At 38.2% G+C, this 12,205-nt stretch overlaps 1 protein-coding gene across 1 annotated transcript in view; it reads left to right on the top strand.

Moving 5' to 3' along the window:
• Window positions 1–12,205, top strand: part of LOC136030598 (uncharacterized) — a 118,187-nt gene that overhangs the window by 9,480 nt on the left and 96,502 nt on the right. Inside the window, exon 2 of the mRNA XM_065709669.1 lies at window positions 11,750–11,804. Coding sequence (XP_065565741.1) covers window positions 11,750–11,804 — 55 coding nt within the window. The remainder of the gene's footprint in view (window positions 1–11,749; window positions 11,805–12,205) is intronic.

The following is a 12,205-nucleotide window of genomic DNA, read 5'->3' on the forward strand; positions in this document are numbered from 1 at the left end:
AATTTGATGTTTCGAAGAACATCGTGCCTCAGAGCTCTTATTTTAAATCGCGACCAGATCCAGTGACATCGGGGGGTGTGGGGGGGGACCTAGAATTTTGAAAACGCTAAGGTGGAGGGATCGGGATGAAATTTAGTGGGAAAAATAATCGCAAGTCCTAGGTACGTGATTAATCTAACAGGAACGGATCCGCTCTCTTCGGGGAGTTGGGGGGGGGGGGTTAATTCCGAAAAATTAGAGAAAATGAGGTATTTTTAACTTACGAAGGAGTGACCGGATCTTAATTAAATTTGATATTTGGAAGGATATCGTGTCTCAGAGCTCTTATTATAAATCCCGACTGGATCTGGTGACATTGGGGGGAGTTGGGGGGATCTAAAATCTTGGAAAACGCTTAGAGTGGAGGGATTGGGATGAAACTTGGTGGGAAGAATAATCACAAGTCTTAGATACGTGATTGACATAACCGGAACGGTTCCGCTCTCTGTGGGGGAGTTGGGGGGGGAGGTTAATTCTAAAAAATATAAAATGAGATATTTTTAACTTACGAAGAAGTGATCGGAACTTATTGAAATTCAGATTTAGAAGGACCTCGTAACTCAGACCTCTTATTTTAAATCCCGACCGGATGCAGAGTCATATTTGGGGGGGGGGACCTGAAATCTTGGAAAACGTTTAAAGCGGAGAGATCAGGATGAAACTTTGTGGGAAGAATAAGCACAAATCCAAGATAAATGACTGACATAACCGGACCGGATCCGCTCTCTTTGGTGGAGTTGGGGGGGGGGGAGTAATTCGGAAAAACTTACGAACGGGTGATCAGCTCTGAATGAAATTTGATATTCAGAAGTATCTTGTGATTTAAAATTCTCATTTTAGAATCCCGACCAGATCCAGTGACATTGGGGGAAGTTTGAGGGGAAACCGGAAATCTCGGAAACCAGAAATCTTGGAAAACGCTTACAGTGGAGAGATCGGGATGAAACTTGTTGGGAAGAATAGGCACAAGTTATAGATACGTGATTGACATAATTTACGGATCCGTTCTCTTTGGGGGAGCTGGGGGTTGTTAATTTGGAAAATTTAGAAAAATTGAGGTATTTTTAACTTAAGCACGGATGACCGAATCTTAATGAAATTAATGAAATTGGATATTTAGAAGGAACTCATGTCTCAGAGCTCTTATTTCAAATCCCGACCAGATCTGTTGACATTGGGGGGAGTTGGAGGGGGAAAACTGAAATATTGGAAAACACTTATAAATGTCGTATATTCTTGATTGACGTAACTGGACTGGATCCGCTCTCTTTACGGGAGTAAGGGGGTGGGGTTCAGTGCTTTGGCGAGTTTGGTGCTTTCGGACGTGCTAGGACGATGAAAATTGGTACGTGTGTCAGGGAACTGCAAAATTTGACTTGATAAAGTCGTTTTCACCGATTCGACAATTTGGGGGGGGGCTGAAGGGAGAGGAAAAATTAGAAAAATTGAGGTATTTTTAACTTACGATTGGGTGATCAGATCTTAATGAATTTTGATATTTAGAAGGACCTCGTGACTCAGAGCTCTTATTTTAAATCCCGACCGGCATTAAGCCTCTTAGTTTTCCTTTTAAAGCAACCTATTGATTCTTAGACTTTTGCTAGAGCTCATACCATGTGAGCTCTTGGCTCTTCTGACCTCGTCATAAGTGTCATATGAGATCTTAGCTCTTGTTTAAATTAAAAAGGCTTAAAAGAACAAGCATTACCCCTGTAGATGTTCCCGTCGATCTCATCAAAGCATTTTCAGATTATCTTAGTGGCCTTCTAATACTCCTTTTTAATCAGGTGACAAATTCAGGTGAGTATCCATCAATTTGGAAAAATTGGTTGTTTGGTACACCAATACCAAAAAAAGATGCGCCCAATAATTTTTTGGGTGTCTGACCGATCACTAACACACCCATTTTGGGAAAACTGTATGAGAGTTTTGTTGCAGCATGGCTGAAAGACCATATTTTTGGAGAAAATTTATCCGAGACAGTTTGGAAATATACCGAACACGTCTGCATCTCAATGCTTAGTAAGTATAATTGACAGTTGTACAAAAACTCGATGAACCAAATTCTTGGATTAATCTTATTGCAATAGATCTAAGAAAAGCTTTTGATTTAATTTGCCACAATATTCTCGTGAAAAACTTCTTGAACTTGGTGTACACTCATTCCTTGTGCGTTTAATTGTTAGTTTTCTTTCTGGTAGATGTCAACGGACAAAATATAAGTCCGCCTACTTCGACCCACTCCCCTTTTTTTGTGGAGTTCCAAAAGTTACCCTCTTGGGACCATTTTTGTTTCTTGTCATGATAAATGACTTGGCAACAACACTGGATGACCGCTGGAAGTATGTCGACGATCTTTCACTCATTGAATGTTGTTGAAAAAACCTCCCAAGCAGAGAAGGTTCACTAATGAATGATATATGTCAAGAGGCAAAGGTGGACAAAATGAATGTCAACTTTGAAAAATCCGTAATTTTAACCATTTCTTTTTTAAAACCTACGACAGATTTTAACCCACTTATTCCCAGCGCCATTCGCGTGACTGGAATTAAACTACTTGGTGTTCATATCACTTGGAATCTAAAGTGGAACAAACATGTTGATGGCATGTTAAAAAAAAGCTAATTTGGCCATCAGGTCTCTGAAGCTGTTGGCTCGCCATGGAATCCCTGCAACACACCTCCTACGCATCTATTTCTCCATTATTCGTTCCACACTTGAGTACTGTTGCCCTTTATGGCATTTCGGGCTGACTAGGGAACAGTCAGACCAGGTTGAGAGGGTGCAATACCGTGCCCTCCTAGTAATCTCAAAAGCCCCAAAATTACCGTACATATCCCTTAATCAGTTTCAACTTCAAACCCTTCACTCCCGTCGTTTTAAACTCGCCCTATCATTTGGTAATGAAATCCTGTCCTTCCCCATACACCGAAATATCCTCCCGCCCCAACATCAACCGGCACGGGTAAGGCCAATCACGGCCTTTGCAGAGCCATTACCGAAACTTCAACCTGTGACTGTGTCACATGCTCGTTATGAGCTTAGTTTGGTGTCCTCGTTTGTTAAGTTGTTTAATGCTGGGTCGACTTTTTAATCCGAATCATTGTTGTTAATTGTATATATTATAATTGTATGTATGTTGATTTTGACTTGTCGACTGATTTTCGTGTGTATGTGACAACAAAAACTAATAATCGGCACTGTCTGTCGCATGCTTTTTATTAAAGTGAATTCGAATTTCAATGTGGTGCCCAGTGAGTTCTGCTTACTTTCGCATGATCAGCAACTTCCTATGGGTAAAATTAAGGCATGCAGGATTAAAAAAAGTAAGTGCCTGCCAATTGTGGACTGCCTACCTCAAAAAATCTTTTGAAGTTTGCAAGTAAGGAAGAGGCGGGGCTATGTGCTTTAATATACACTACAAGCTTTAATTTAGGCTTAAGATTCACCCCCACAAGTTCAATTCATTCAGATCATCACCTTTACAAAGATATAAAAAAGAACTTGAGTTTACCTCAGATAGAACTAATCAATAATCTGGTTGTATGCCATCCAAAGATTTACACCCCCATCCCTCAGTATCAGACCATTTTGCATATTTGTATATACATAATCTGAAGCAAAATATGACAAACCCTTTATTTTGCTTTCCTTGTGACACACCAGTCTATAGATCTGTCTGAAACAAAGTAGGCACTCATAATGCTTTCCCATGCCTTCAAACATGTTACTGAGGGATTACTTTCATATTTTTTTTTTTTTATTGCTTTCTTATTGCTTCCAACAGATTTCTTAACGATTATTCATCCAAAGAAAAGGTTGTCCACAAGCATATTCTTGAGGATTTTTTTTTCTTCTTTTGTTATAGTCTGTCAAGGCAAAGAGGAACATAGCTTACTTCAAGTGCCCTAGAGAGGAAATAATTAGAAACGAATGCTAAATTGTTTCTATTTGGACCCATCTCACCCATCTGGAACTGTTTTCTAAAGAGGGCTATGCTAGTAAAATCATATGTTGACTCCTTCAATTGAAATTTCAATAGAAATCTAAAACCTATTAGTCAAATTGAGCTGAAAAAATGTTGGACAAAATGGGTCAGTCATGAAAATTTAGAAAAATGCTTAATGTTTTAAATGGTCAATATAAACAGTTATTGGAACCAGTGCTTACAGTCAGTCCTTGCACTCCCTCTTTTCAGAGGCAACGCACTTGTGTAGCATGTAGTAAATGGCCACGAGGCTTCAATTCATTATTTTTTTTAGAGCCACATCATATGAAAGGAGTGGTTGTTGAAACTTTGAAGGGGGGACATTTAACTAGAAATTGAAATTTTCTAGTTCCCTTTTTAACAGTTAAAAGTGATTGCAAGGTAACCAGCCCTCCACCCACGCCTTTTTTTCTCCATAGACATCCAATTAAACTTTTTACCCCCTACAGGAGAAAAAATTTGACCCCAGCCCTACAGGGCTGACATAACCCCTAAGGCAAGAGATGTAAGCTATGTAAGTTGTCAATGGTTTACATATGATTTTGATCGAAATAGGGGGTAGGGTTGGACCTGGGTCTTCAAAAAGGCTTAGGGTATCAAAGTGAAACTTTAAGGAAATTCAGGAACAAAGTCAAAACACTAATTATAGGCTGATTGTCCAAAAGGCTTATCAGCAATATATGAGAAATTGCTAAGGATATCAAGTTGAAACTTCGAGGGCATGTTAAAGGGGATTTTGCAGAGTGTTTGGAGGGAAACCAGCCGCTCTTCCTTTGCATTCTTTCAGATGTCTCCTCCCCTAAACACTGATTGAAATTTTGAATAAGCCTCTCTTTTCAAAATACTCAAAGAGTCTAATTCCTAAGGATGCCATGCCCCCCTCACAATCCTGAGACATTGATTGTAAATTGTTACTTTTGCCTGTTGTTTATATGCATAAATTGATTATTGGAAAAATAGGAATGTTTGATTCTCGGTGTATCCAGAAATGCTTAGGGTATTATAGTGAGTCTGTTTGGAATGTTGAGACGTATCTTGAGCTAAATCAGAAGATGTCATGTGGATCCAGTTTATCAAAAAGGTGTATCTGTAATATCTTAAAATTGGCTGTATTAAGTTGAAACTTTCTAGGGGAATGTTCAAAAGTGGTTGGAAGACATCAATCCCTCCTCCTATATCCTTTTCAGCTGCACTCCCCTCAAAGACATCCAATCAAAATTTCAAAATAACCATCTTGTTCAAACTAATCTCAATGTAAAAAAAACTATGCCTCTAGGGATAAAACTACCCCTCCCCTCCTCCAGAGTTCATGGGGCAAAGGTATTAAGTTGTGCAAGTTGTCTATTATATATAAGTTTTGTTGTTGGAAAAAGAAGGTGTGTTTGATCTTGAGTCTCCAAAATGACATAGGACATTAATGTGGAGCTTTCAAGAAATGTTGAGGGGAGGACAAACAAAACTGAAACACACCATTTGCAGATGTAAGGAAAGGCTGAGGGCATTAAGAAAGAACTTTCAAGGCCAGTTGAGGGGGATGGTGAAGAGTGATTGGAGGATAACCGATCCCCCTAATTCTTTTGAGATGCCCGTCTCCCTCAACGCTGATTTAAATTTTAAACAGCTATTTTTTAATAGTCAAAAACTTTTAACAATTAGTCTCCGGTGATGCCATGCCTCCCATAGCCACAAGGGCAAGAATGTAGATTACCTAACTTGTCCTTTTTTTTACATGCACGATTTATCATTAGGAAAGAGAAGTTTTTGATCCTGGATATGTTCTTAAAAGCTATGGGTATAAATGTGAAAATTTTGGGAATGTTCAGCTCTATCTAAAGACACTTAAGTGGATCCAGGTTATCAAAAACGTGTTTGTGCAATATCTTAGGAACAGGTCTGGGTATTAACTTGAAACTTTCAGGGCCACTACTACTGCTGCTGTCGCCCCAGTTGAGACTACTTCTAGCTGCTATTATGACAACTTATTTTGCCAACTTTTTGCGACTGTAACCACTTGCAACTGTGACTGCAACTATCTCCGACTGTGGCTTTGACTTGCAATGTCTTTTAGGAAATTATGGTGTAGATATTGAACAAAATCAAAGCATACTATGTGCATGCTGGCTGTATCAGTAATATCTCAGGGACGGGTGAGTGGATTAAGTTGGAACTTTCAGGGTATATTCGATAGAATGCTCAAAAGTAATTAGGGGTTGGCAATCCCTCCCCCGCTTTCCCTATTTCGATGCCGCCTCCCTAACACTGGCTGAGAGTTTTGAAAAAAAATCATTTGGTTCAAAATAGTCAGAAAGTTTAAAAACCGTGCCTCCATGGATGCCAAACCGCCACAGGTCACTGGGGCAGGGATTGTAAATTATGCAATTGTCCCGTTGTTTACCTACAGAAATAATCATTGGGAAAGGGAAAGTATTCAGTCATGGATGGCTCCAAAAAGGCCATGTTGGTGAATTTGACACTTTAGGGATTTTAAGAAGGATATCGAACTAAATCAAAAGACAATTTTGCGTTCAGGCTTTCAAGAGGGGGAATCTGTAATACATTAAGAGTGGCTAAGAGCATTAACTTCAACTACAACTGGTTGCAACTGTGACTACTTATGATTGTGACTGTGACAACTTTTGACTGTGACTACTTGCAACTGTGTTGAAAATTATTTTCAAGAAACGTTTAGGGTGATGTTGAACAAATTCAAAAAAACACTTTGTCCAGGCTGGTCGTCAAAAGAGCGCATCAGCAGTATCTGAAAAATGGCTGAGGGTATTTAGGTGAAAATTTTAGGATGTGCAAGTGCTAGGAGGGCAAAGAACATTTTTTTGATGCCGCTTCCCGTCAACAGGGATGACAATTTTGAAAAAAGATGTTTTTTTCATAATAATCAAATTGTCTTAAAACTTTGCCCCTGGGGATGCTGTGCCCCCAAAGCCTCAGAAAAAAATCCTGTAAAATATGCAATATGCCCATTGTTTACATTCACAATTTGTTATTGGGAAAAAGGGAGGCGGTGGGACTGGGAAAGCTAAACCCTGGATTTGTCATGGAAGTGTAAGGGTAATAAGGTTAAACATCAAAGAATGTTTAGGGAGATGTAAAAACTGAATCAAAAGACACTATGTGGGTTCAGGTTATCAAAAGTCATATCTAATATGTTAGGAATTGTCAAGGATATAGACTTGAAACTTTCAGGAACACTTTTGCTCGTACAACTGTGACTGAAATTGCGATTGCTAACATAACTACTTGCAACTGCTTGTAAGTGTAAATACTTAAACGTTTAATACTTCTGACTGCGACTACTTGTGACTACAGTTGCAACCGCTTGTGACTGGGACTACTTATGACTGTGACTGTGACTACTTGCTTCTGCGACAGCGACCACTTGTGACTTTTTCTACTTGTGACTGCAAAAGCTAGTGACAATAACTACTTGTGACTGTGACTACTACTGTTTTTACTGCCATTACTACTAAGATTGCGATTGTAACTGCAAATACTACCGCCATTTTTTTACTTCCAGCTACAACTGTTGAATTAAATCAAATGAAATTAACTGCATCCAGTATGTTCGAATTGAATAGTGCATCTAGGTTACCAAAATGACTTATTTGCATTAACCCATGAATGGGCTAAAGGGGATGTTGCCTGAATTCGAAAGACACTAGGTGCTTTCAAGTTGTTAAAAGTGTGTATTGGGGTGTATCTATATTGAACGCAGGAACAATCATGAGTATTGAGATGAAACTTCCATGGAAGGCTAAGGGGGATGTTGAATAAGATCAAAGGACGCTATATGCATCCAGGTTGTCAACACAGCGTATTTTCAGTATCTGTAGGACACTCAGGGAAGGCTATCAAGAGGAAACATATAGAGAATATTGAGGAAGATATTAAAGTCAAAGATGCTCTGTACATTCCATTTGTCAGTGTAGGTAGCTGTAATTTCTCAGAAACAACTGAGGCTATTTAATGGAAAGTGTCAGGAAATGTCACTTGGGGTCTTGAACTTCCTTAGACCTTAGATCTGCCTCTGTATTCAGAGGCATCCAGAGCATCAAGAAGTAGTTGCCATTCTTCCAGCAAGGTTACTTTGCAAGGGTACCCTCGCACTGGGGCTGGATTGAGGGTTTTAATTTTTGTAGATCTGTCTGGTACGTTTGGTGCGTGGTTTTCTGGGTCTGCCCCAGCGTTGTGTACCCGATGGCTGCCACTGGAGCACGGAATTAGGTATTTGGAGATTGTACATAAATAGTATATGGCCAAGTTATCTTCATCAACGAATTGTTATGACATCTGTCTTAATGCATACTTGCAGTGGACGTTGGAAATTCTCCTAAGACAAGCCTATGTTGGCTTTCACGGGATCGTGAAAGCAGAGCTTTTATTCCTTTCCTTTTTTGTTTTTTTTTGCTGTCAGCTTCACCTGGTGAAGACAGGACTTTGTTGTCAAGACATTCCCTTTTATTGTGAAGAAATTTCCCTTTGTTGTCAAGAACAAAAATGCTACAGCGTTGTGGAAATACCACATTGTTTGTGAAATCACTTCAAAACTTACAGAGGGACAAGAATTAAGTTCGGTATTTCAAAAGAATTGCTCCATTCTTGAAGTTTGTCCCTATGGATGCTTCGTTTAAAGTTCCACTGATATCATAACTCTCTTGCCAAATTTTGAGCCTTAAGGAACGACCACAAGACAAGCCGGACGCTTTGTCTTGATCTATCAAAATTTGATATGCTGTAAACACATCAACAACAATTTTTTTAATCCTTGTCCTACATATTTGTAATTCTTTCTTCTGATTTATAGTTTTTCTCCGTTACCTCTATTAAATAGCCGACATTGTATAAAAAAGACATATAAAGGTCTGTCCCAACTATGGGTTCCATACTTGGAACCCATTCTATACTTGGGACAAAATGGGGAATTGTGAAAATAATGCACTTCCTTAAAAACTAATCTAGCTTTCATTTTTAAACCTTGGGGATCACTTACTTAGTTAAAGCAAAATATAATGAGAAATTTTTGTTTCCTCATTAAAAAGCATGAGGGAGGTGGAGGCAAACACAAAAAGTTGTCCCAAATAGTGGAGACCTTGTCCTACCTTACTGAAAACAATCCTTATTTCTAACTGTGTTTTTATTTCTCATAATATCAAAAAAAATACAAAAGAAACACCACCATCCCAGGATTAGTAGAAAAAAAAAGAAAAAAAGGAAGGCAGTTTAATATATAATTAAATTCTTAATAGTATTTTATTTCTTAAAGTTAAGAAAGGGGAAAATGCATTTTATTAAAGGTGTTTGGTACAATAGCAGTTGTAGCATACAAATATTTCCTTTTGGTTAGTTAAGTTCCCTGCAACAAGTCCTTTACAATAAGTTTCATCTTCATTTTCCAAGCCATTCTTAAGATGTTGGTGATATGCCCTCTTCACAACCTGTATACACACTATATGTTTTTTTTTCAGCTCAACTGTAGCCTTAGTTGTAGTAGTAGTAATAGGAGTACTAGTACTAGTATCTCTGCCGCAGTAGTAATAGTAGGTTTAGCAATAGCACTAATAGTAGTAATACGCATATATTGCCTTTGGGTCTGTTGAATATCCCACTTTTGATTCCCTAGAAGTTTCAAGGTGCTATGATAATGCTAAAATACCCTTCATATTGCTCTGTGCCCATAGTACATTAATATAGTTTATTCTTCAGCATTTCCTTAAACTTTTAGCTTAATACTCTTAGTCGTAGTTGCAATAGAAGTAATAGTTGGAGTTGTTATAATTGTAATCGCAGTGGTTTTAGCAGTGGCGTGCACATGTTGTATATTAGGTGTGATTTTAACTTAATCAAGGCTTGAACCTGTCAGATTATTTGAAACCATAGGCGAGTATCAGAAGATTGTTGTAAGTGAAGATTCTCTTGTATTTATCACCTTTAAGCCAAGACGGCTCAATGGCAATATGGTGCAAAAGAAGAATTTCAGCAACATAATATACTTGAAAAGTAGGTAAATCTCATTTACCATTTTTGGTCATTTCCACTGATATTGGCAATCGGAGTAAAAACTAGATCTATGTTGCATGGACAACTTGAGGTGTTACAGCAACCATTGTTCGGCTTCGCCGAGTAAAGTGTTGCAAGATCAACTCTTTGGTTTTGTTTTCTTGCTTCGATTAAACGCTGAAGCTGTTAATCTGTAAGAATCTTAAAAGAAATACTAGGTACACCAACTCGTAAAAGTTGCGAACCCCTCATTGCAACTAGCAGAAGTTGCAAATCCCTCATCGCTGAAGATTATTGTAGGCTAACAGCCGATTATTACTTACATGTCCCCTATATGTCTCTGGTTCCACCACTGAAACCAAATTGGTCTTACCATCAAATACACCGGAAACAATAATAGGTACACCAACTAGCAAAAGTTGCGAACCCCTCATTGGCGAAGATGATTATGAATTAACAGCCGATTGTTGCTTAAAACTCCCCTATATGTCTCGCAATTGGTATTGGCCTAATTTTGGTTTCAGTGTGTAACTTACTACTGAAGTTGTCAACCCCTTTAAACTTTCACACTGGTATATCTCATGAAGGAATTTTCCTACCAAAATATGGATGACATATATTTTGATCAGCTCATCAAGAGCTATCGACTGCCATAAAAAAATGTATCTGTCTTAGTTCAAAAGTTTTACTTTTTTGCCATAGGCCGAGTTTCTAATGTCATCACTTAGAAAGGGGTAAAGGATAAACTCTAATTTCTTTAGCAATGACAGCTTTTAAAGTTTAAGAGGCACATCTGATACCATTTCTAAATCGGTCTATTTTTGGTTTCAGTGTGTACCTTACTACTGAAGTTGTCCATCCCTTTAAACTTTCAAACTGATATATCTCATGACGAAATTTTTCTATCAAATAATGGATGACATATACTTTGATCAGCTCATCAAGAGCTATCGACTCCCGTCAAAAAAATCTATCTCTATTAGTTCTAAAGTTGACTTTTTTTTGCCGTAGGCCAAGTTAGAAAGGAGCAAATCACTTAGAAAGGAGCAAAGGATAAACTGTAATTTCTTTAGCAATGAGAGAACTTTTAAAGTTTAAGAGGCACATCTGATTTCATCTCTACCGCAATCCCGAGTACGAAAAACCGAATGATAAACTCAGCTGAAATCACGAACAGAAATGGGTATAAACAATAGATTTTTGGCAGGAGTTCTACGAAGCTTCACAAAATGCTAAGTCCTATTCATCAATCTGGCGTAAGGTCCACACTTTCCGTAAAACTCGCAGATTTTAGACCCTTACCACTCTCTGGGAATAAGCTGAAATCGGGATGCTAGGGAAAAAAAAACACGACAAAACCAGTGTTGCTCTCGCAACACAAAAATCTAGGAGGAAAAAAACCTGCCTGCAATCAAGAGTCCACCGTGTAGATTGTTGCACGCAATCCGTCTGTTAATTACTTGAAACCAAGCCCAGTGTCCGAGTGTTTAAGCTGGATAGAAGACCAGCCCCATGATGGATTCATCTTTTGTGCCTGACACATAAAAATATAAAAAAAGGAATGCAAAATCTAAAACACGTCGACAGAGCAAGATAGTTTGAAATAGTGCTTTTTGGGAAAAGGAAATAATCGAAAAATCATGTTTCATTGCTTTGAAGCAGCCATTTAGCCATTAAGGACCTGACAAGTAATATAAGACCTATTTTCAGGGAACAAGAACAAGATGTCAGTCCAGTGTCTATTTCAAGCAATGCAAGTCAGCATGTAAGTTTATTGTTTAGTTTTACTCCATTATCTTACAAATCTGATTTTGTTGTGTTCATTCCATGTCTAAGCGTTTTGTTTTTACAAGTCAGTTAAACCACTCAAGTCGGTGTTAAAATATCTCTGAAAGTACTGAAGAGCGTCTGAGAAGAAGTAGAGTGAGACCTTTGATTCTTGCAGTTTTGGAGATTTTTTTTTGCGGTAAATCAAAGAAGAAGAAGAAATAAATAAATGCCATGTACAATAAAAAATCAAAGGGAATCAGCTGTTGGAGTTTTACCCCTTTTCGTTTTTTGTTCTTCGGATAAAAGACCCGTCCCCTTTCCTTTACATTTTCTTATAGTATAATCTCAAAGGACAGGCTGAATAAGTCTGTGCTAATAGTCTGTATACATAATATA

The sequence above is a fragment of the Artemia franciscana genome, chromosome 1, assembly GCF_032884065.1.
Source record: "Artemia franciscana chromosome 1, ASM3288406v1, whole genome shotgun sequence".
In the NCBI taxonomy this organism is placed as follows: Eukaryota; Metazoa; Arthropoda; class Branchiopoda; order Anostraca; family Artemiidae; genus Artemia; species Artemia franciscana.